At 41.1% G+C, this 26990-nt stretch overlaps 1 protein-coding gene across 2 annotated transcripts in view; it reads right to left on the reverse strand.

The window, feature by feature from the left end:
• The window catches only part of AKAP9 (A-kinase anchoring protein 9), a 203495-nt gene that overhangs the window by 123543 nt on the left and 52962 nt on the right, over positions 1-26990 (reverse strand). For both annotated transcript variants that reach the window (XM_078780537.1, XM_078780536.1), the window contains exons 2-3: positions 8705-8905; positions 3952-3999 (exon numbers count right to left, since the gene is read on the reverse strand). In XM_078780537.1, the coding sequence (XP_078636663.1) occupies positions 3952-3999; positions 8705-8905 (249 nt within the window). The remainder of the gene's footprint in view (positions 1-3951; positions 4000-8704; positions 8906-26990) is intronic.

Consider the following 26990-nt stretch of genomic DNA (forward strand, 5'->3'; position numbering starts at 1 on the left):
ACCAACTGGGCATCTTCTATTGTGCAAAATCCTTCCTTGGCACACCTGAGCTCCTATCCACCAACAAGGCTTTCATCTGCAGCTTGATTGACTACTGCTCTCCCATCTGGGCTGGCTTCCCTGCCCCACATCTTGCTCAGTTTGATGTCATGGAAACTAAGGCATTCAAGATCATTGGAATCTATCGTGATGAAGCTGAGTCTATGGGCCTATCACTTTTTCATCACCAACAGGTCGGTGGTCTCTCTGTCTTGCTCCGCCTCCTTTCTGGTTTTGCATCCTCTGCAGTCTTTATGCTTTGTCCCCCCCAGGTATCTGAAGGATGCACGAGGACCACCAGCAACGCCCTCCAAGTGAAACTCTCAAAATCCATCCACATAAAGTCGAGTGATCCCATGCCTCCTCCACATTTTCAGTTCATTATACATGCTTGTACCAAGTTTGTTTTAAATCCCTTCAGTTGTTCTCAAGTATCATGTTTTTACCTGACATGACCTCTAACCTTTCACCTTTGATGGCAAAATCTAATCAGTTCATCTTTTCATCATAATATATACTTTTACCAAGTTTGGTCAAAATCCCATCACTGATTCACAAGTTAGCGCAGTAACAAATTTTTTACCTAAATGGACCTCTGACCTTTCACCTCTTGACCCCATAATGTAATCCATTTCTTTTACATCATTTTACATACTTGTACTATGTTTGACTTAGTTACCTTCAGTCATTCTTAAGTTATCGCGACAACAAAAATCTATTACAGAAACTGACCTTTGACCTTTGACCTCTTGATGCTGAAATCTAATCGGTTCATCTTTGCATCATAATATAAATTTATACGACATTTGGTCAAAATCTCATCACTGATTCACAAGTTATCGTGGTAAGAGGATTTTTACCTAACATGACCTGACCTTTGACCTTGTGACCCCAAAATCGAATCAATTCATCTTTACCTCATTATACATACAGCACCAAGTTTAACTTGTATCCCTCCAGCCGTTCTCAAGTTATCGCGTAACGAGAATCTATCACGGGCGCACGGAGGGACGGAGAGCTGGATGAACAACCTGAAAAAATAATGCCTCCAGCGACTTCGTCGGCAGAGGGATAAAACAACTAAATTGCAGAATTTGAACTAGATGGTATTCATAGAATACTTACCCTGCACAGTCAACTTGTTGCGAGCCAGCTCTTCTGTTTTTGAACATTTTTTTTCCTTTGATCCAATATGGCTGGCAGACCACGTAAGCGATAACATCATAAATTTATACTCTCTAATATAATTGTTGCATAGATCACGCTCAATACATTTCAAACTGATCAGACTAAGCGTTGTCCCTGCCGAATTTAACGTCATAATTATGGCACCAATGATGTCATCGTTAACAACACCTATTCCCCATATGGAGTTCTTTACAATGAACCATGTTTCAATTTTTTCCATGCAACGGTTTTGGAGATATAGAGGTGAAACATTTTTCTGTTTTTCCAAGATGGCGCCTGTACCACATGACCTATGACGTCATGACTATCATTAAAATATTCTAAAGGAGGAGGTGCTCCTATGGTGAAAATTTCGTGTCAATTGGACCAAGAATTGCAGAGAAAAAAAATTCATACTGATCGGATGAAGCGTTATACTTGTCGAATTATGACATCATAATGAAGGCACCAATGACATCATCATTAACATATCTTATTCCCCATGGGGAGTAGTTGACAATGAGCCACGTTTCATTTTTCATGAAAACTTCATGTCAATCGGACGAACGGTTGCCGAGAAAATGAATTTTTTAAATGCAGGCACGGCACACGGCACATGTACGCAACTTAAGGCTTAACCCCGCTTTTCGCTTCACGAGCACAGGGTAATAACAAAGTTTTCAAGCCAAAACAAAGAAGAGCAATTGTGCCGAATAGAATCGTCATGGGTGTTTTTGTTACCTCCATCACCGAAGGTGGGAGGAGGTTATGTTTTAACCCTTGTCTGTTTGTCTGTTTGTTAGTGACCAGGATATCTCAAAAAGTTGTGGACTGATTAAAATCTAGAGGAGAGGTTGGGTATGTGACAAGGACAAAATGATTAGATTTTGGTGAAGATCAGGATCCTGATCCAGATATTTGAGTTTTTAAAAGTGGTTCTTCACCATTGGGAAATAGGGTCAAAAAGAATACATAGCACAGTATCTCTAAAAGTTGTGGATGGATTCGGACGAAACCTAGTGAAGTTGAGTGTGACAAGGCTGAATTGATTCGATTTTGGTGAAGATCAGAATCCGATAATTTTTTAGGTGTTTCTTCACCATTGAAAGATGGGGCAAAAACAATATATATCATTATATTTCAAAAAGTTGTGGACGAGTTCTGACCAAACTAGGTGGACGAGTTGGTTATGTGACAAGAACAAGTCGATTAGATTTTCTTTCAGGTCCGGATCCAGATCCAGTCTATCAGTGGGATACAAAACATAACCTGTTCAGCCTGGTGGTGGTATGTGCTCTACCGAGTGCCATTCTAGTTGTGATTGCATTGGAATGTGGTGACTGTGTAGAAAAATCATAAATTTGCTCTCGAAGGTAATTTAATGGCATACACTATTCTTACAACGATTCATCCTTGATGGAGTGAAATGATTTGCATTTAATGTCTATATATCATAACATTTCCAAATTTACAACCATAAAAATAAATTTTTAAGCCAGTCGCCGACTGGGCATCCTCCGTCGTGCGAAGTCCTTCCTTGGTACTTCTGAACTCCACGCCACATACAAAGCTTTTATCCGCAGCTTGATGGAATACTGACTGCTCTTCCCTCTGGGCTGGTTCTCCTGCCTCACATCTAGCTCGGCTTCACGCTGTAGAAAGCAAAGCTTTCAGAATCATTGGTATCTCCTGCGATTAAGCCGATCCTGAGGGTCTTTCACTCGCTCACCGCATGCAGGTTGGTGGTCTTTCTGTCTTCTACCGACTCCTACCCGGCCTAGCTTACCCAGCTCTGTCTGTGCTCTGCCCCCCAAATATTCCTTCAGGACGCACAAGATCTGCCAGAAACCCTTTTCTGGTGAAACTGCCAAAATCAAGACTCTCTGCTCACCTTCACTCTTTCATTCCTCTTTTCTCCCACCTTTGGAACAAACTCCCCCACTCCCTTCAATCCCACTCCTCCCTCCAGGTCTTTAAAACAGCTGTTCACCACCATCTCTTGTCTTCCCCCATGCAAAACCTTGATCTTTTCTACCCCCGTTAATACAAATACAAATCCAACTCTGTCAATCTCCGACTTCTTTCCTGAAATTCGTGGTAGTGTCCATTTGCTTTATACCATGTACCTCCACCCGACCCCTCCCCCAGTACTCTCCCTTCCACAGATCTACCGATGTCCCTGTCCTCTACTGTTGTGGTGCTTGTGTGCTTCCTTCTCTCTCTCCCTCTTGTCTCCCGTTCCCTTTATTATATGTTTTATGTGTTAGTTTATGTTTTTCTGTTTAATGTGTTAGCTCTTACACGAGCCTCGATTCTGTAGCCCAAAAAATAAAAAAAATAAAAAAAATAACGGCTTCAAAACATGTATTTTGTTGCCTATATTTGCTAAGAATGCATGAGAGAGCATCCATATACCTCCAGTGAATGGGGGCACAGGTGGCTCCCATATCTCCGACCTTTAAGGTTTCATACTCCTACTTTTTATTTGGCGTACAACTATTTCAGAAAGTGTGGAGAACCCTGCTCATTATCTACATAGGTAGGATATTTCAATGAAGAGATGAAGGATATCAGAGGGAAAAATAATCATAAAGCCAAGCAAAAATAAAATAACAAAATATATGCAAACAAAAAGAAGCTTTTCAATTACCATGACACAAATGTCCATAAGGAGTGAAGAAAATGGTGTCGTTTCAAAATGTCACAATTTAAATAATAAATTATAAAAAGCATCGAAATACTCACCTCTGACGAATATTCTTCGGTGGTGCTCGAATACAACTCGCTCTCGGGCTGCAGTGAGAAGCATGGTATTAGCTGAATAGAAAAGGCATCACTAATGGCAGAGAAATTGGATAAAGCCGGTAGAGTTGAAATATGGAGGAGATGAAACGAACCAAGGTTTGTTTCGTCTCTTCCCTATATTTTGCCTTTTACACACCTCTTTCCGTTTCCTCTCTTCGCTATTTTATATTACAAAAACAAAGAAAAGCCACAATTAATATCCGGTGCACATGTACAATTTTAAAAGAAAACTGTTTTCACAATCACAACATCCCCATTTTGGGAATCAGTGGTAAAAACAATAAAAACCCAAACCACATCAGATAAGGAAAAGAAAGAAAAATCATTTACACCTTTGACAAATCAAGTTTGGTATTAAGCAACAAAATGCATGTCCTTCACGCTGTCAGGAAGTGGCAACATGTTGTAATATCTAATATGCCAGATTATACGCTCATGGAGGAGCTGAATAACAAAAGGCAGCAGGTACAAAAATTGGGTTCTGGAAGGGACAGATTTTGGGACCTTGGCCTTTTGAGTGAAGACTGCGAAATGCACTGCGAAATGCACTGCGAAATGAGAAAAATTTCGATTTCTTTAAATGTTCCACAATTTTATAAATTTAAAAATACACCTGCATGTATATTTCTTCCAATCCATGCTAAATGGAATAACAGTCCCAAATAAGTAATATAGACAGTGTTTCTCTGGGATTTCCTCCCTTTGCTAAGAATACATATTTAACTTAAACGTCAATATCTATGGAAGTAACAAATGGGTGTACAACAGACAAATAAACAGCCATGAATTGGATATATGCATCTGTCCAACGTCATATAGGACCTCTTCCATCCTTAGTATGAGGGTTTCATTGAGATTTGTTCATGACACGTGGTGCCAGCAGTTATGGTTAAGAGTCCATGTAGAGTGAGATAACTAACACAATGTGATAAGTAATACACCATATTAGAGGTATTTATATACCCATTCCAGTAATGTATGCTGCTAAATGATCATTGAAGCCACAATAAGATGGCAGGCCAAGAACCAACTGTACCCTCCTACCGCGAATAGCGCAAAATTGGCAAAAAATGCAAAAACACCCCGTCCCCCAAAACCTCATTTTTGAGAATGTTACGTTGATCCTATCAAATGTCTCCACATCTATTTCAATTCAGCATACCTTAAAACCCTTATAAACCAATTTTTATGCTTCCTGCCAGAGGTGAACATCTTTCTGATATTTTGTCACATATCCGAGCAACTACACCAGCACAGGTGTACTTGGGTCGAGATAGTGGACAGAAGAGTTGACTTTGTTGTTGAAAGCAGGATGGAACGAACTTGTGAAGACGAAAAATTCGTCCATTGTTGGAGAAATTCGAAGAGCAGTTAATGTTAGGTGATGTGATGATGGGCCAGTTTTGACTGGAGAGAACAGATGTTAGGTCAGAACAATCAGATTTAGCAAATTGCCATACAAGCTGTGTCTTGTGGGTTCTCCAATAACCACCAGAAGAGATGGCCACTTTTAGCACCATGGCCAGAAGCACCTCGAAGAGGTTAAGAGGAACAGGACAGGTGTGACATGGCAAGGTCCAGTAATGATCCGAGCCCTTTGGGGAGATCTTTTGAAAAAGAAACAGACAGAGCAAGTCCACTCATTTTACAGAACGAAATAGCTGTTCAGCCATGAACTGAAGTATGTGAACCAACACAAAGCCAACTGTCAAATAAAATCTCCACATAAATTAGGTGAGTAGAGAGCAGAGTGTCAATGTTTGCAGAGAGAGCCTTGTAGTTAGGAGGGAAAAACACACACACAGTCACGTGAGCGGTGGCCGGGTATTTTTTGGATGCGTGAGCTGGGTCTCATTGCTGTTATGATCACATTTCCCTAAACTCAGTTCACCACTGCCGGGGAGGAAGGGGTAAGCATCTCCGACTCTTCTACCCAAGTGCAGGGTAGGGTTTGCTAGGTGCTTGAAGTTCACGAGGACTGTAAGTGAGAGTCGGGAAGTGTGATGCTGCTCTGCTATTGAGCCCTTAGCAGGAGGAAATGTAAGAAGTTCTTCCTTCTCCAATGACAACCATCAAATTGATCCATTTTCTGCACCTTCCTGCACCTTTACTTGCACATAATTAGGTTGCAGAATGCCAACCACAAGATGCCATTGTCGACATCACCACCAAGTACTCACAACAATCATATCTCGTCTTTAAGGCATCCAAGTGTGCCCATACATGATACTGTGGAGGGTACTGCATGAACAGGAGGATGTGCACCGCAATGCACATTAGCAACGTGATCATTCAGGTGATCAGGGTTGCACCTTCACTCGGAGCTGAGGTTCTTGTGATGTATTTGTACCCCACACAAAGTGTGAATGCAGGCATTGCAAGCCTTGCCTCAAGCCCAATTTTGTACTAAATCCCACCAATTGTGTCTGTATTTGTAACGTAACCTGCGAGCGCAATCTCGTGCCCAGACCCATGCCCCTGCCGATGTCAAAGATCCAGAAGATTAAGTTTTAAGATTTGTTGCTTGTATGGATGTGGAATGACAGGGATAAAAATTGAGGTGAATTTGGAGGAGGTAGAGAGAAAGAGAGGAATGTTTGAAAAAAAGTTTTGTACGATAGAAAAAAAAAAATCATAATTTTTCCATGGGTTTGGATTAATTTCAAACAACTTTTACTTAATTTTTTTTTTCTCTGAGGAGCATTCCGTGTTTCAAGGTGGGACAGACAGACAGCATTAGCCTATATATATATATATATATATATATATATATATATATATATATATATATATATATATATATATATATATAGATTGACTTTGGCCGCGAATTTTAGTTTTTCCCTCACCTTTCATTGTTGCTTGCATTTATTTCATTAAATCGGTTATTGTTGCATTTTATCATTTTGTCTTGTTTCGTTTCTTAGTTGGTGGGTTCGGATAACCCGTGTGTGTTCCCAACTAGATAAGGCTCGAGCCTTCCCGCGCGCGCCAAAGATAATTCCGCCAAGGTTCGGAGTATGCCTCAGAGTTTAAGCTTGTTTCGGTTATTAGTCCCCTACCGGTGTACACCGGAGGGGACTATAGGTTTGCACTCCGTCCCTCCGTCTGTCAGTCCGTCACGCAAAGAACAGCTTTCCGGACTTTGTTTTCTAAACTTTTGATGCTAATGATTTCAAACTTGGTACATGGTTTCCTCATGATAAGTTACAGATCAAGTTCGAACTTCACGACGTTTCGATCATCTTTGACAAAGTTATGGCACTTTGAACTTTGGTAATTTTCCCAACAGTTTTCCGGACGACAGACTGCCGGTAGGGGACATGTATTGCAGCGCAATACTCAGAATGCTTGTTCATCTGAGGTCGGTCTTCATCGGCCACGGATAGGACAATATTATTAATTATATATTTAATTAAAATGGAGATTACATGATGAAGTGGGCGGTTTTGGAGTGTGTCATACAGGACTGGGATTTGGGGGGTGGTGGTGGATATGGGGGGTAGGAGTACAGTGCCAGGTAGCTTTATAGCATCCATGCCCCCCCACAGACTATCTCAGATTATCCCCTATCCAGGATCATGATCTTTTCTACCCTCATTAACCCCCCTCCGCCCCAAACACTCCTCCTTCCAAGTTTCCAGTTTTTTTCCATCCTGAGAGTTTCCTTCTGTATCCATCTTGTCCACAACATGCATCCTTTGCTGCCCCAATTCCTCCCCACACCAATTTTTTGTCCAAGTCTCCCTCTATCTTGTCCTTCAACTCCACTGTTGGTGTTTCCCCTTTTCTCTACTGTTGCTTTTGTCCTGTTCCATCCTGATCCATTCAGTGTACTCGCTCTTCCACGAGCCTCGACTTTTTATACAAAAACAACAAAAAATGCAAGTTTAAAAAACCCTAAAAATAAAAGTACTCATTTATTTCACTGTAGGAGGGATGATAAAGGTTTGTGCTGAGCAAGAAGCAGAAGGATGTACGAGGATAATTTGAATTTAAGTTACACCTATGTTAATAGCTGTCTGTGGAAGTATGCATGGCATCATTTTCTGATTTTGGCACAAAGATGTTACCAACTCTGTTCAATGAACGACTTGCATGAAGAAATGCCTTTACTTGTGTTGATATGTACTGGATTGTAGAACAAAGATGGTGATATAGAAGAATGAAAACCAGCATACAGAAGATGGCGTTGAAAGTGCTTGAATCCAGAAGTCATCAAATTATATTTATTTACTTCCATAATTTCAAATTCAGTGAAACCCAATTGAAACCTTGCATGGGACTATTGTTTGGAATAATAATCTGGACTTTCTTTCCTCTCATCTCCTGAAAACCTTCCATCATTTATCTCTGCCCTACCTCCAGAGCTTGCTTTGCTACTTTTCTTTTCATTTCTTTCTCAATTCTCACTCCACCACCCTTCGCTTTCCCTTCCCCCAGCATGCAGACATAAAAAAAAATCACCCTTTAACCAGCTAAACTCCATGCACAAATACAACATACTAGTTTTTATTCTCCATTCTAATATGGAACTTTTAATCGTTTAATAAAACAAAAAAGTTTTTAGAACGACATCAATGGATGCTTTAAGCTTAAGGTTTAACACAATCAGTTTTTGAGGTATGTGGGATGCAGGAAGCGCGAAACATCAACACCACATGATCCCTAACAAAGGGCCTGCTCAACGCACCTCGACGACGTAGCTGTACTCGTGGCTGACAGACTCTCCGCCACACAGTGTATGAGGGCCAGAAGGCCTGACAGCCCGCTCTGCAACCCCAGCAAGGCTTGGATCTCCATCAGGTCCCTTTCCAGAAGCCTTCCTCAGTTTGCGTTTTCTGTCTCTGGCATTGCCTGCACCCTTCTCCTTCTGCTCTCGGTACTTGGCAAACTGTGTATTGATAGACACGAGCAAACATTATCAAATCACATTTTACAAAAAAAATAACAACTGCTATACTGATAGAGGTTGCATATTTTCAAACAATGTTGCAGCTTTAGTGTTTTCAGCATATTCCCATTGAAAGCAAGTTTAATTGCAATTTAAACTACATTATAAACAAACATCAGCTTAATGTGACAGCAAAGTCATAAGTACAAAAGAATGCAAATTAGACAAGATTTGCTACGTTTTGCTGCTTGTGTGCCTCCGCCATTAGCAAAACCACAGAATACTCGACAAGCCACGACATCACATGATCATTTTGTGGCCATTGGCAACTCAAGGGTGGGCGGTTATGATGTTTGTTTCTTCCCTACCACTGCCAAACGCTGGAACTCTTTACCTTCTCATGTATTACCAAACACTTACGACCTTCCCCTTTTCAAAAAGCAGATTTTTTTTTTTTTACTTCCTCAAAAACTCTTCGACTATTCTCTCTTTCTTCACTTTTCTATCAATTCAGCTCTATTATTTCAGGACTAGCCTCCATGAGGACTATATAGTCCATGACTGAAGCCTTCAACATAAAAATATCTCCCAGGCTAACAAAGAGGAAGCAACCCTTTCAAGTGCTGTGAAGTCAAGGAGAAAAGAAATTCATAAAAGAAAGAGAAAAAAAAAATGCACCCTTGCCAGAAGGAAGCAGTTCAGTTTGGCATTTTTAATATGAAATAGGCAAAGCCTAGAAACGAATGAAACCCTTTAGAATTACCCTTTAGAACCCTCTAGAATTACCATTTAGAACCCTTTCGAATTACCCTTCAGGACCCTGCAGAATTACACTTTAGAACCCATAAAAATTAAAGTGGGTTGGAAAGGTCCTTCTTCATTTTTGACGCACAGATGGATGGATAGAAGGAAGGACATAGCTAAATATTGAAGTGGCTACACTGCTTAAAAATTGGGTCAAAAAAAGAAAATAAAAAAAATAATACTGTACAATACTATATAAAAATATATATATATGAATAATTAAAATATATATATGCATACATTAATTTAGTGTTATGTTGCTCGACTTGAATATTTTCTGGGTTAGAGAATCTAAAGGAAACCACAATCCAAGAAGAAAAATTATCAAATGATATACTGTGAGTAAATATATATACATACATACATACATACATACATACAGTATGGTCGGTAAGTGCACTTTCCTTCACTTGTGCCACCATATCTGACGTTACATCGTCATTATTTTTTTTTTCCTGGGGCCGCAAGACGTCAAGGCGGCGTTTGGCTCAGGTCGGAGAATGGATTTCATTTACATGATCATTCGAAGCGACCACAATCAATAATGACTCCTGGTTGTGCGTGGTGATGCGAGAGATAATGTTTCCGCGTCGTGGCAGGCGGTGCTCATCGCTCCTGGGACCGTGCAGCAAGGTCTGTATGGGACTTGGTTCCGGCGCTCTCACCACTCACAGTTTGGAGTCTCAATGATTGACACACACACACACACACACACACACACACACACACACACACACACACACACACACACACACACACACACACACGATTGAGGGTTGAGGGTTGAGGAAGAACCAGGTGATGGAACTTCAAACATATCAACAAGAACAGGTCACCCACCACCTGTGATGCTAAATGCTAAGAATGTCCATACAATCATAAGAAACACAAATCATGAGAAAATGCCAAATAGAGGAACAGAATAATGCATTTGTGAAATGCTTAAAAATCATCATTTTGCTGAGGGCCAGCGAAGAGAGGTCAAGTCCGTTTATTCCTGATATGTGAAACACCCTGCAACCCATGCCTGCAGAAAACTGATTTTTTGGAATATCGGTCACAACCATGATGTAATTTTGTTAAAAAATAATTCTCAATGGGTAGGTAGGTCCTCCTATGTTGAAAGTTTTGTCAATAGCTCAAGTGGTTGTGGACCCAAAAGACCTTTAAAGGCCACGAAGATGCTTAAAGACACAGAGGACCCAAAATAGCCCAAATACCCAAAATACCTTATAGACCCTGAAAACCCAAAATAGATTAAAGACCCTGAAGAACCAAAAGACCCATAAGAACCAAAAGACCCTGAAGAACCAAAAGACCCTGAAGAACCAAAAGACCCTGAAGAACCAAAAGACCCTGCAGAAGCAAAAGAACCCAAAAACCCAAAACATCAAAAAAATTTCCAAAATAACAAAAAGGTCCAAAATATCAAAATGGTCCAAAATATCAAAAAGGTCCAAAATATCAAAAAGGTCTAAAATATCAAAAAGGTCCAAAATATTAAAATGGTCTAAAATATCAAAAAGGTCCAAAACACCCCGATGGACCAAAACACCCCGATGGACCAAAACACCCCGACGGACCATTAAAGACCATGGAGACCCTCAATACCCTTGACCCTAAAGACTTGTAAGACACTTTAGACCTATTAGACCAGCTTGAACCCTTGACCATTTAAGGCTTTAGACAACTTACACATTTTTAGATTACAAATAAATAATGTCACCAATATTACAAAAAAAATTGTACAAAAAAATTATTGTATTATGATTGGTGTAAATCATGAAAACACAGCAATTCAAGTTCAGTCAGGTCATTATCCTCGGTTAAAACAAGCCCGTGCCTCTGTAGCGACGTGTGGTGAGGCAATCACAGCAAGCCCATCCACGCCAGTGCAGACAATTCTCACAGACTCTGAGTACTGACAAGACGTTGCTTCAGCCTGTCTCGACCATAAAACTTTCACTTTGTTTTGAGTCACAAAACAAACCATACCATAACATATGGTAGAGCCATGAGGACGCAAAGTTTCATCGCAAACTGCTGTCAATAAACCACCTTCAATTACATGTCATGTTAAAAATTACTTTTCTCCTCATATCCTTTTTCTCCTCATATCTTTGTCATCAAAAATTACTTCATCACTAAAACGTTTTTCAGCCCCAAGAAATACGAATACTTAAAATTTAATCAAACTGGTTCATCCAGGAAAATAAACATTTTTATTCGTCCGCCGATGAAGTCACGAGAGGCATTATGTTTTTGGGTTGCCCGTGAATCCATCCGTCCATGATAGGTTTTCGTTACCGTGATAACTTAAAATAATGGCTGAAGAGATCCAAGTCAAACTATGTATAATGATGCAAATATGAATTAGATTTCAGCATCAAGAGGTCAAAGGTCATCTCAGGTAAAAATGTGGTACTTGAGAACAGCTGAAGGAATTTAAATCAAACTTGGTACAAGAATGTATAATTATGTAATAATGTCGGCGGAGGCATATCTGTCGCCGTTGCGACGTCGAAGAGTGCCATTCAAGTTGTTTGGATTTTAAGGGGATACAACTGGTCGTCACAGATGTTACGAATGTATATTTAATCGAATATGTCATTACATCAAGCCAGATGACATCACAGTAAAACAAAAGATGGCAGATATTGACTAAGAGAAATTGGTTGCTGAGCTGTAAACATAGAAAAGGGCAGAATATGTATGCCAGTGAACAAGGCCGCACAAGTATACAAAACAAGGCTGACAACAACCAGCTGAGAAAGACCAATTGCACTTCAGATTCTACCAAGACAAATTATTTGGACAAGCGCTAAAGGGAGAAACTTCGTCCTTGACACCTCCACCGTGCGACCGGACCTCCTCCCTCCTCCACATGAGCATCCCTCATAATATTTAGCACCTGGATGGTATGCAGTGCATTATCCTGAGCAAAAAAAAACTAGAGTACCATTAAAATAAAGATGAAAAACAAACAAAAAAAACAAAAAAAACTTGTTTTCCAAGTGACAAAAACTGAAGTGCACAACGAAACCATTTTGTGTCAATAAAAAAGCATTTTCTTATTTGCAGCCATTTTAATAACATTTTATTTAATTATTAAAATTAATAACTTTGTGTAGGATCACTGAAGGACGCAGTCGGATCTTCAAAGTCCACCGATTTGCTAGTATACTCCACACCCAGCTCAACATCCACCCGAGGAACGGCCCAATGCGATGCAAGGCAACAATCTAATGGTGTATAGTCGGGTCGGGAATCGAAGCAATAACACCAATAAGTGTGCTATCCTTGCACCGTCCCGTCGGACAAAATCAGGAAGAATTCAGCTGTCAAACAAATAACCGGCTTTGATTTCAAGGTGTTACAATTATAACAAGGGTGCGGCTCAAAGGTATGCAACTGCGACAACTTTGGCATTTAGGTGATGTCATCATTTAGATGCCTTGCCACAATGGCATTCCTACAATGGCATACAGCGAGTAGCTTCCTTAATCCATACCAGAGCAGAGCTAAACTGGAAGGGCACTCAGTAAAGAGCTTAGCTCAGCCTGATTGGCCACATCACTCAATGGTGAAGAATCACTTTAAAAATTCTACAAGCGGAATCCGGATCTTCACCAAAATTGAATCGATTCTTCCTTGTCACGCACAACATGTCCACCAAGTTTCATCCAAATCCATCCATAACTTTATGAGATATTCTGCTTTGTATCGTTTTTGGCCCTATCTCCCAATGGTGAAGAATCACTTTAAAAATTAAATAATTCTCATACCCGAATCCATATTCAGATCTTCACCAAAATCGAATCGAATCGTCCTTGTCAGACACCCAATCCGTCCACCAACTTTCGTCCAAATCCGTCCACAACTTTTTGAGATATCCTGCTATGTATCGTTTTTGGCAGACGCTTGCACATTTTGCACAGACGCGTTATGAGATAGACGATGCATTTTGCAAATGAAAACATTCCATGGATAAAAGGGCCAGAACTTTGGAATCCTGACATTGAAACGTCAAATCACAAAGCTTATCTCGGATATCGAAACAACACAATACGGAGTACAATGTGAAAACACACACAGGAACATGAAGTACCCTTACTTGTAGGGACAACACAACGAATGCAAGACGTTTTGTCTAATGTCTGGGACCACACAGGGGACAAATTAAACCTTGAAAGACACACAAACATGGCTTTATATCGTATTTACATCGCGAACAAATTATACTGGTTCCACAGAGATTAATATACGAGCCAGTCCACGTGATATGGTGAAGTACTAGTAAACAAAGTCCAAACCCCCAAATCAAAGTCCATGTAATATTGATCAAGAATGAAGAAAGCCCATCTCGTCGTCTCGAATCGTGATCAAGCTGAGAAAGACAAATAAGTACTCGGTGACATCGTGCTTTGAGCATTAGAGTCGGGGAGGTCGGTGGTCCGTAACCCCAGAGTCGTACCGAACCTTTACAAATGGTACACGTTGCTTCCTTGGTTGGTGCTCAGCGTTTGAAAAGGATAGGGCACCATAGGTTGGCAACCCTTGTGCATGCTTTATGGGCCTAATGGCCTCCTCCTGTGTTGAATTCCTTTATAGGGGAAGTCATATTATTACAGGTAATAAAAGGAGATTCAAGTGTTAATTACAAAACATACTGAATTTATTTTCCCCGCCTGTGGAACCACCTTCCATGCTCCATTCGATCTCATTCTTCCCCATGAGTCTTCAAATCAGCTGTTCAACACCATCTCAGGTCATCCCCCATCCAAAGCCATGATCTTTTCTACACCCGTTAAACCACCCCTCCATTAATTTTGCTTATGTATCCATCTTGTCCACCCCTTGCGTTCTCCCCTACCCCTCATCGCCACCTGTATCCCTTGTTTGTCCGTGTCCGTCTGCCTTCTCCCTCTGCCCTGCTGTTAGTGTGCCCCCTTTCTCCTGCTGTTCCCTTTATATTGTGTCCTGTTCTGTTTTGTGTCTTAGTTCTTCCATGATGTACAAAAGAAATATGGTAGAGCCAATCAGCACATTATTGGATGGAATAAAGTGTTTCATACATCAATTCCCCCGTTCTATTTAGTGTGATGCAGTTTGCGCTCAAGTGAAATCAAAATCCATTCCAATCGCGTTGGTACGTAGGAGCCGTGACACTGGCTTCCTCCAGGTAACTTTGTTGGTACCACTATTAAACAGACACAGATGTAGCAAGCGAAGGGTACCAAGTACAATGTCCTCCATAATCCAATTAAAACAACAACTAGAAAGCATCTGAAAATGCAGGCCCATCCGCATACGTTTGTGTTCAAACGTCGTCTTCTACTTCCAAATAACGAAAACGGTTTGTAAAAAATACAAAATGAAAATTGATGATTATATGCAGCCTTGACCTTTGAGCTTTAGGACTAAAAAATAATCAGCTTCTAGCTTTTGATTGGTGAACCAATTCTGTGACCCAATAAGCAAATTCTTAAAATTCCGGGTCAATCGGACGAAAATTGGCGATTTTATGCAACCTTGACCTTTTGATCTAAAAAAAACAAAAAAACAATCGACTACTACCTTTTGATTAGTGAACCAATTCAGTGACCCGATATGCAAATTCTTTAAATTTCAGGTCAGTCAGGTGAAAATTGGTGATTTTACACAAGCTTGACCTTTGACCTTTTGATCGAAAAAAAACAATCAACTTCTAGCTTTTCATTGATGAACCAATTCAGTGACCCAATATACAAATTCTTCAAATTTCAGGTCAATCGGATGCAAATTGACGATTTTATGTGATGCTGACCTTTGACCTTTCAACACAATTATTAGTTTGCCTTCTCCATATTATCATAATAAACCTTTTGTGAAAATTTGATGACAAAACTCAAATTTCAGGTCCATTGGATGAAAATATATGATGTTAGGTGTTGCTGACCTTTAACCTTCAACCTTTTAACAAAATTATAAATTTCTATTTTCCATATTCTCATAATAAACCTTTGGTGAAAATTTGATGACAAAACCGAAATGGTAAATCTAAATTTCAGGTCAATTGGATGAAAATTGATGATTTTACGTGACGCTGACCTTTGACCTTAGACAAAATTATTAATTTGCCTTCTCCGTATTATCAATAATAAAACTTTGGTGCAAATTTGATGACAATAGCTCAAATGTTAAAAAAAAAAGCTACGGCCCAGACACAGACACACAGACAGACAGACAGACAGAAGAGACAGAAGAGATTACAAAACCCGTCTCCTGCGATAATAACCATGCATAACAACACAACTAAAGGAATAAACTTAAAAGCGACTAACTCAGTAGATAAAATACATTTTCCTTAAATAGTTATTCAAAGTGCAAAACAAATTCTCGAAATGTCACTCCAACTCCAATAACGTGCAACAGTTTGGGCCTTTGCTGTAGTCCTGAAGGATTATGTGGAATTAATGTAATTTTAAAGCTATTTGTAGGTATCAAGTGTACAACAACAACAAAAAAAACCTTGAAGGTACACCAGGGAGAAATGATAAATGTGTTCATTTAGTGGAGAGAAAACATATGAGTGGGGATAGAGAGAATGTGTCAGGAGGTGGAAGGGATTGGGGGGTGGGGGGCGAATGGGAGGAGGTATTATTCACTTTAGTTGAACAGTTAAACTACCTCATGTTCTTCCTCGATGAGCAATTTTGCTTTATGTATGAACAGATTGAACATTTCTGAATCGAATCCCTAAATCAGTTTGTTAGCGATCAGTGACAGCCAGATCATATACAGACTTGGCATTTAATATGGAATATTTTTTTTTCTTCACTTGGGTTTACTTTCTTAACTCAGTATATCAATCTGGTGAGTTTATTTTACGCTTTGGTGATTTATTTGTTAAAAGAACCATGTCACTGATTGTCTGTCGCAGCAAGAGGTGGTCAACAACAGGATTATATTACAGGTGGCGTGGCAAAATGTACGGACAGGTGCATTTGATAATTGGCTTCACAGTCGGGTATACAAGGGTTGTTGCGTTCTGTATTATAGTGTAGCAGCATAGCAAACCTGTTGTGCATTTTGTGATACAAGCACCAAATTTGGCACAAATGTACATTAATATGTTGCGAACATTTTCAGATACTAGGGCATGCCCGTACTATATATATATCTAAAAGTATATCCCCCCCCCCCCCCCCCTCTATTTACATGCAATGGTTTGGTCCAAAGCTAACGGCTTGCGAGTACGGTGACAATCCCCCCCCCCTCTATTTACATGAAATGGTTTGGTCCAAAGCTAACGGCTAGCGGAGTTTGGTAAAGAAATCGCCATAGCGTGCACAAATGCGCAGGAAAGCGAAAGAATCGCAAATTAGTTTTAATTAGTTGTAAAACATAGTTTAACGCCAACATAGCGGCAACATAGTTTGCCAACGTGAAATAAATGAATACGCTCTCAAATGTGCCAAAAAAAAAAAAAAACGCTACCCGTACGCTCTACCCCGCCCGTACGCCCGTAAACAAAAAAAACAACGCTCTTCGCTTCCGCCCTTCGCTCTGACTGAATTGGGAGAAATAATGCGCATAAGAAATCGAGAAATTATTATTTTCTCCGGAAGAAATCGAATTACGTACCGTAATGGCGCACGCGCTGGGCTCAGCGTCAGCTCGCTCTCACATCGGCCACGCCTACGCAATAACGCGTTCTGTGATTGGATGCCGGAAGTGCAGTCCTCACTGTCCGGAAGGTCGTATATCGCAGTTACGATGAATCGCAAATTAGTTTTTATTAGTTTTAAAACATAGTTTAACGGCAACATAGTTTGCAAACGTGAAATAAATGAATACGCTCTCAAATGTGCCATCCGAGGCAGAGTGTGTCCGCCACGTTCGGCACACGCGATAGCTCGCTGCTCTCTGATTGGTTGAATCGTTTTTTGGACATAGCTCGGTAAGTAATTGTCCGATTAATATGAAACCTTGAAAAGGCACATCCTCGGGTCCCCAGCAATATACCTGGCAAGTTTCAAGTATATCGGACCGGTAGTTGTCGAGAAACAGCGGTCACAGACATACAAACAAACAAACAAACGTACAAACAAACATACACACAGAGATTACTGGAATTATAGATAGATTGGGCCACTTGAAATTCCGTAATTTTTTTTTTCAAATTTTTTCAAATTTCGTAATTTCAAATTTTTCGGGTGACACCGTCACAATTTCGGTCTTCGAGGCCGGCCGATATAGTGGGGCGGCTTAGCCCAAATATTCAAAAGAATTGTGCATTTTGTGATACAAGCACCAAATTTGGCACAAATGTACATTAATATGTTGCAAACATTGTGTGGTCAGCAATGAAGACGAGAGTCTGAATTACATGTATGCAAAAGACCTTGTGAACCAGTGAAGCAAATACACGGGTAAGCATGAATTAAATCTAGGGCATGATATAATTTCCATGATGTTTACCTCTACACTCAATGGTGGAAGGAGGTAATGTTTTGATCCCAGCTTGTCTGTATGTCTGTTTGTCTGTTAGTCCACAAAATTCCAGACAAAGCTTGTAGTAGTGGTAGTTGTAGTGGTAGTGGTGATAACAGAAATTGTTATATAGAACTGAACTTATATTATTATTATATGCAGAAAATAACTTCATTTCTATATGCCCTGCAGTGGACAGGTTAATTGGTTTATGCACTGAAGGGGTCACCCTGGTGTGCACTGCTGTGTTCTGCCTCACTGAGTTGTTCAGGTATGATGTACTCAGCACAAGCTTCCAGTCGGCCCGGAGGTGGGGGTGCGGGGCCTGTCACGGAACGTCAAAACAAACGGCCTGCCGGGGCCGCCCAAAAGTCGGGCGTGAGGGGCGCGTCCACTAATGGAACGCCTCTCGCTTCCCAGATCGAGGGCCACGTGGTCAGGAGAACCTCGTCCCTTCCGGTCACACTTTGCCTATCGGCCGGCCTCGAAGACCGAAATTGTGACGGTGTCACCCGAAAAATTTGAAATTACGAAATTTGAAAAAATTTGAAAAAAAAAATTACGGAATTTCAAGTGGCCCAATATCTGAAAATGTTCGCAACATATTAATGTACATTTGTGCCAAATTTGGTGCTTGTTTCACAAAATGCACAATTCTTTTGAATATTTGGGCTAAGCCGCCCCACTATTAGTGGAAAACAACTGCTGCACGTCTCCAAAATTTATTGCCGCTTCCTCTGGAGATGGTCCGTCAACTCGACAATGCTGTTTGTCATGGAGTGGTGGCTTTACGAAATTACGGCATGAAACAGCGTGCTATTGCTCGGCAGTATGGCATCACTCAAGGTCAGGTGTCAAAGATCCTGAAACGAAATGCTCAGAGGGGTGTCCCTACTCCAATACCGAGGCCAGGACGTCCCCGCAGAACCACAAGGAGGGATGATCGCCAGCTGCACCGGTTAGTCCGCAATGGCCGTACCAGGTCAGCTAATCGGCTTCGGGCTGAGTGGCAGCAACTGACAAATGTGCTTGTATCCAGAAGGCTAGTCAACCAACGACTGGTTCAAGCAGGCTATCGTGCCAGGTGTCCCTGAGAAAGCCACGCCTGACCAGGCAACACCGCCAGCGCCGATTGCAGTGGGCCAGAGAGCACCGTCAATGGCAGCCAGGACACTGGAATCGCGTGATCTTCAGTGACGAGTCTAGATTTCTGGTCTATCGTCAAGATGGCCGCGTCCGAGTGCGCAGACAAGTGCATGAAGCCTACAACAAAGATTGTATAGTGCCAAGAGTCCAAGCTGGAGGTGGTGGGGTGACCGTTTGGGCTGCTTTTCATGCAGGGGGCAAAACTGACCTGGTTGTTCTGAATGGAAACCTGAACCATTTCAAGTACAGGGCCATTCTGGAAGAAACATTGCTTCCATTTGCTCGTGTAGTCTTTCGAGGAAACTTTGTCTTCCAAGAGGACAATGCACGGCCTCATCGTGCTCGCATGATCCAACACTCTCTTGCTGACCGTGGTGTAGAGCATATGGAGTGGCCTGCCATGTCCCCGGATATGAATCCGATAGAGAACTTGTGGGCAGAATTAACGCGTCAAATCGACCACTTGGACCAGCAACCGACCTCTGTGCTTGAATTGCAGCAGGCTATTGTCACTGCATGGCAAGCGATTCCTGTCCAAACCTTGGCAAATCTCGTGAACAGCATGCCTCAACATGTACGTGCTCTCCTGAATGCTCGTGGGGGTTACAGGAAGTACTGAACTGTAATTTTACTGTCCGTAATCCCAGTCATAATTTAACTTTTGTTTTTGTTAAAAAAAAATTTGGCTAATGTGCAAAATAAAGAGATGCTTCTGGAAAACGTACAGAAGTTTAACACAGTACTGTCCATGAATTGAGTTTGATATCAGTTTAAATCACTTTCAAGGATCAATTTATTTGTTTTGAAATGTCAAATGTGGTTTTGGTTTCTTTTAAAGGTAACATTAACAAAATCTAGAATAATTTCAACATAATTCCAATGAACTTTTGGTTCTATGACATCTTGAAAAGTAAGTTCACCCCCACAAAAAAAATATTCCATATTAAATGCCAAGTCTGTATATAAAGGTGAAATCATAATTACAAGCCCAAATGCAATGGTAGCAGTGCCTACGCATTTACGTTGGTACAAAAGTAGTGCATGTAAATCCTGCAAATGTACGACTTTATCTAACAAGGCAAAACAAGAAGGAACTTTGGCCAATCGGCCCTTCATGCCCGTGCTGCACCAACACCAGATACGATGCCAGGGTGATTTCGAAGCATATCAAGTACGCACACACCCATACCTTTTTCACGAAACTATGTTGAGTAACTGGCAGGATGGCACAAGGTACGTGCACACACCTCTAAGCCGTCTAGCCTGGGTTCGAATCCCGACCAAGCTATAAATTGTCATCCCGGTGTTTCACAGGCAAGATGATTCGTCAATGTGTGTGCCGTCCCTCGGATGGAGGTTAAACTGGGCATTTCGTTTGCCGACATTAATTGGTGAAGGTTGAAGATCCCACGTTGTCCATCACGAAGAGTAGGCGAGATATCGCCAGCACCATGATCAAGTTCTAAATTCCTGTCTTAACTACTGCTGGGAGAGAAATTGCAAATCACCCAGCATGACCATTGCCAAGAAGCTGCTTCGGGGAACCAGCGCTCAGTAACAGAGCATATGGTACATCAGTCACTGAGTCGTGTTCACTTAGGACTTGTCAAACACCATGTTTGGGAATGTATATGTCACAACTAAATACTTTTTGTTTCGGTATGGAAAACTTGAATTTGGCTACACATTTCCAGGACAAATTGCTAATACATAATTTTGTCCAACCCAGCTTCCACCCATCCACATATAAGCCTACCTACAAAGTCCTGCCAATGCCCCTATACACCCATTCTGCTGCCACTACATTTCTAAGGAGACAATTTCATTCATCAACTACCCCCTATTTGAAAGACCCTTGCGTTAATACTGTCCTATCGTTCCCTCTTCTTTACTTTCAGGCTATGGCCCCTAGCCCCTGGCCCTGGTCCTAAATATTCTGCTGAAAAACTCTGCACTTATTTTGTCGATACCCTTCATTATCCTAAACAACTCAATCATATCCCCTCGTAATTGTTTCCTTTAAAATGTATAAAGTCATGTCTCCTTCAGCCGCTCCTCATAGCTTAATAGTCTAGCTAGGCCCAGAATCAATCTCGTAGTCCTATGCTGAACCCTCTCTATGGCTGCTCCATACCTCCTCAGATTTGGTGACCAAAACTGTACACAACATGTTAGCTTCAAGTTGTTTAAAACTACTTTCAAATTGATTTATAATTTATCCCCCCACGAATACAACCTGGAACCGGATTTGCTTTACCTATAGTTACCTGACATTGTCCTGTCTGCTTACCACCGTATCTATTACCACTCCCAGATCCATCTCCAGTGTGAAATGCTACAACACTGCCCCTTGCATCATGTAATCTCTATTTTTATTATTCTTATCCGTCCCCAAAACCATTTTCCACGAGACGTCTTACTTCAACTACCAACACACAAATGAAGATCCCAGATGAAGGACTGGTTTAGTATTCCCAGCGTTGTGATATTCTATCTTTCAAGGTTAACTACAACCACAGTTGTCATATACTTTCACTTATTTAGCAACAAATTACAGTCGGACCGCATTCGTGGGGGATGCGTTCCTGGAAACTTCAGCGAATGTCGAATCCGCGAATGTGGGGCATTGTTTCAATGGGAAAAGGGGCGATAGGTTCCCGGTAGTTGCTAATTCATGGAAAATCCCACGAATGTCGAGGACCCCAACCAGTCGAACGTTCGGTCTGACCACCTGGTTCATCAACGACTTGGGCCCAAAGCTTTCCACAGCTGACCTGCTTTGTAAGATAACTCAATCAACTATCTACAAACCAATGCAAACAACTGGTTCCCTGACTACATGTGCAACAACACTCAGAATAACCAATGCAGAATCATACCAAAAGTCTTGGGCCACACGATTTTCTAACAAAGAACACATTGGAGTGAGGTGATTTCATCCTCCCAATGCCCTAATCACTAATCACAGCTTGGGCCCTTACTCTGAAATCTGCTGCCAGTTTTTCGTAGAATGTAAGTAGAACATCTTCCATTGCTTGCATAATGTACAATGTCGTCATTTCAGATTTTGAGATTTTTACAATCAAGCCCATAATTGTTAGAACATCCCACGGATCCTGCCATCAGATTTGAACAATGTGCATCGTGACTCATCGGTCCACAAATTATTTCTATAACTGGAAGTCCAAGAATACCCGGTTGTAACACCACTGTGCATTGAAACGATGATGAAAGACTTCCTTGATATTCCATGGAATGCAAAGTTTGAACTATACTGCGGCTTGCCCAGTACAACCCAATAACTCGTCTCGCTGAACACTGAACAAGTCATAACACAAGGATTTGATGTGAGAAAAGTCGCATGTTTCTTTCAATAATCTGTCACGGGTTCCATCCCTTTCTGACAGCATTTGCAATGGTCACGATGTACTGTTTTCACTAGTCGTCCCCGACATGATGTTTATAATCACAGTCAAATTCAAGCATACTGATTGAAGTATGCTCTTGATTGAAGGTATGCACTCTGACAGCAATCATCATTCCTCATTAACATTACAGTAATTCTTGCTCTGACATATGACGCTCAGACAGATGGTTCCCTGACTACAAGTACAACAATACTCAGAATAAACAATGCACCGTCATAACTAAAGTCTTGGAACATTTGGAGTGTCCTTGGAGTGAGACTATTCCATCCTCCCAATGCCTCAATCACAGCTTGATGTGCTTTGTTACAAAATTGTTTAAGAAAAAAAAAAGAACATCGTCAACGGTCTGAACTGATGATATTCACAGATATATAAATCATATGCACACGTGCACAAAGACGCTCACCTTATTATAAACAACTAAGGAATTGGTACCACGGTTCATTACATCCGAACGTGGTGGAGACGGGAATTTTAAGTGATCTCAACAAGAACAAAAGATCCATATGAGATTTGGAAAAAACACCATTGTATGAATAAAGCTGAGGATTTATTTAATTTGCTGCCAAAATACATCAAGCAACAAAAAGGCACTCAGTAGATCGCATAGCTCGTCCAGGCTGAACAGTTTACGTTTTGAATCCCACTGTTAGGCCAGATCTGGATTCGGACCTGAACCAAACTTGAATCACCTTGTCCTTGTAACCTACCCATCTCGTCCACCAAGTTTCGTCCAAATCCGTCCATAACTTTTTGAGATATCATGCTGTATGTCGGTTTTCGCCCTATCACTCAATGGTGAAGAATCACTTTAAAACTCCTACTAGCCGGATCCTGATCTTCACCAAAATCTAATCATTTCGTCCTCGTTACATGCACTACCTCTTTGCCAAATTTTGGCTGGATCTGTCCACAACTTTTTGAGATATCCTGTTCACAGACAAACAAACAGACAGACAGGGGTGAAAACATAACCTCCATCCACCTTTGGTGGCGGAGTAGTTAAAAAAAAATTGTGTCTGGATCCGGATCCTGATCTTCAGCAAAATCTATTCTTTCCGTCCTTGTCACACACCCAACTTTGTCCAAATCTGTCCTTAACTATTTGAGAGATTCTGCTCATAGACAGACAGGGGTGAAAACATAACCTCTGTCCACCTTGGGTGGTGGATGTAATTAGTAAACACCAACTTTGAGATGATGTTGAATATGGGTGAAAATTTCATGCCAGGCAGAGTAGACGGTTTATTCGCTATCAAACATATGGTATCGAGACAAGTCTACACTAGCCCACGAGTCTCAAAAGGGTGAGTGGCGACCATGGCAACAACGTCAATTATATATATTATAAATGTTAAACAATAAAACAAGGAAATTTACAACAGACAAACTGCTGACTGCTTAGCTTCTCTCGTTGGACAATTTTTAAAATGGTATCTAGACCTATTTATTGCCAGGGAACTCAGGGTCTTTTCCATACGGAGAAGAGAGCAAGATCGATGCTGCTCTTGTCTCTATAATCTGAAGTGTGGAAATGCAGCACACCAAACAAATCAAAATAAACGACTCCGGCTGAACAGCTGTCAGGAAACTCACTCAAACTTGTTCAAAACATTCCAAACACATTTAAGAGGTAGGAAATGGGACAAAGCATGCATTATGAGGCAGAATTTAAAGTGCTACCAATTGGCTAATAATACGAGTTGCTTAGACAGGAACCATCAGTGATCTCCCATCGCGGCCCTCTAGTTTCGATTTCGCTGTGACACCAAAAGCCAAAAGTGGTACAGGGGTGAAAAATGAAGCTCCAGTGTGGACAACGAGGGACAGTCTTTCCTTACACTCCTTGCAACCAATTTGAAAGGTATACTCCCTCTGGGTACATGGGTCCAAATAGCGAGCTGGACAGGGCTATTCCAACAACGCGGTACACTTGCACACGGAATGTGACCACACATGACTAACGACAAATTGCGAAGAATCGAGCCTGATGCCATATGGCGGGTCCAGCTACATTTTTGGTCATCGGCAAAGCACTTAAGGGGCACCTATCATCCGAAATTGAAATCGCTGCAACAATGGCTATGTTGTTTTACATAATTTTTCTTTTTAATCCGACATTTAGATATTTGTGTCCGACATTTAGATATTTGTGTTCAACATTTAGATATTTGTGTCCGACATTTAGATATTTGTGTCCGACATTTAGATATTTGTGTCCGACATTTAGATACTTGTGTCCAACATTTAGATATTTGTGTCCGACATTTAGATATTTGTGTCCGACATTTAGATATTTGTGTCCGACATTTAGATACTTGTGTCCGACATTTAGATACTTGTGTCCGACATTTAGATATTTGTGTCCAACATTTAGATATTTGTGTCCAACATTTAGATATTTGTGTCCAACATTTAGATATTTGTGTCTGACATTTAGATACTTGTGTCCGACATTTAGATATTTGTGTTCGACATTTAGATATTTGTGTCCGACATTTAGATATTTGTGTCCGACATTTAGATATTTGTGTGACATTTAGATATTTGTGTCTGACATCTCGATATTTGTGTCCGACATTTAGATATTTGTGTCTGACATTTAGATACTTGTGTCCGACATTTAGATATTTGTGTTCGACATTTAGATATTTGTGTCTGACATTTAGATATTTGTGTCCGACATTTAGATACTTGTGTCCGACATTTAGATATTTGTGTCCGACATTTAGATATTTGTGTCCGACATTTAGATATTGGTGTCCGACATTTAGATATTGGTGTCCGATATTTAGATATTTGTGTCCGACATTGAGATATTTGTGTCCGACATTGAGATATTTGTCAAATAAAACAGCTCGACGTGCACGCAAATACAGACTTGGCATTTAATATGGAATTTTTTGTTTGTGGGGGTGAACTTACTTTTCAAGATGTCTTAGAACCAAAAGTTCATTGGAATTATGTTGAAATTATTCTAGATTTTGTTAATGTAACCTTTAAAAGAAACAAAAACCACATCTGACATTTCAAAACAAATAAATTGATCCTTGAAAGCGATGTAAACTGATATCGAACTCAATTCATGGACAGTACTGTGTTAAACTTCTGTACGTTTTCCAGAAGTATCTCTTTATTTTGCACATTAGCCAATTTTTTTTTGAACAAAAACAAAAGTTAAACTACGATTGGGATTACGGACAGTAAAATTACAGTTCAGTACTTCGTGTAACCCCCACGAGCATTCAGGAGAGCACGTACAAGTTGCGGCATGCTGTTCACGAGATTTGCCAAGGTTTGGACAGGAATTGCTTGCCATGCAGTGACAATAGCCTGCTGCAATTCACGCACAGAGGTCGGTTGCTGGTCCAAGTGGTCGATTTGACGCGTTAATTCTGCCCACAAGTTCTCTATCGCATTCATATCCGGGGACATGGCAGGCCACTCCATATGCTCTACACCACGGTCAGCAAGAAAGTGTTGGATCATGCGAGCACGATGAGGCCGTGCATTGTCATCTTGGAAGACAAAGTTTCCTCGAAAGGCTGCACGAGCAAATGGAAGCAATGTTTCTTCCAGAATGGCCCTGTACTTGAACTGGTTCAGGTTTCCATTCAGAACAACCAGGTCAGTTTTGCCCCCTGCATGAAAAGCAGCCCAAATGGTCACCCCACCACCTCCAGCTTAGACCCTTGGCACTACACAATCTTTGTTGTAGGCTTCAGGCACTTGTCTGCGCACTCGGACACGGCCGTCTTGACGATAGACCAGAAATCTAGACTCGTCACTGAAGATCACGTGATTCCAGTGTCCTGGATGCCATTGACGGTGCTCTCTGGCCCACTGCAATCGGCGCTGGCGGTGTTGTCTGGTCAGGTGTGGCTTTCTCAGGGGACGCCTGGCACGATAGCCTGCTTGAACCAGTCGTTGGTTGACTAGCCTTCTGGATACAGGCACATTTGTCAGTTGCTGCCACTCAGCCCTAAGCCGATTAGCTGACTTGGTACGGCCATTGCAGACTAACCGGTGCAACTGGCGATAATCCCTCCTTGTGGTTCTGCGGGGACGTCCTGGCCTCGGTATTGGTGTAGGGACACCCCTCTGAGCATTTCGTTTCAGGATCTTTGACACCTGACCTTGAGTGATGCCATACTGCCGAGCAATAGCATGCTGTTTCATGCCGTAATTACGTAAAGCCACCACTCCATGACAAACAGCATTGTCGAGTTGAC

The sequence above is a fragment of the Myxine glutinosa genome, chromosome 6 (assembly GCF_964187855.1).
Source record: "Myxine glutinosa chromosome 6, kmMyxGlut1.1, whole genome shotgun sequence".
Taxonomy (NCBI): domain Eukaryota; kingdom Metazoa; phylum Chordata; class Myxini; order Myxiniformes; family Myxinidae; genus Myxine; species Myxine glutinosa.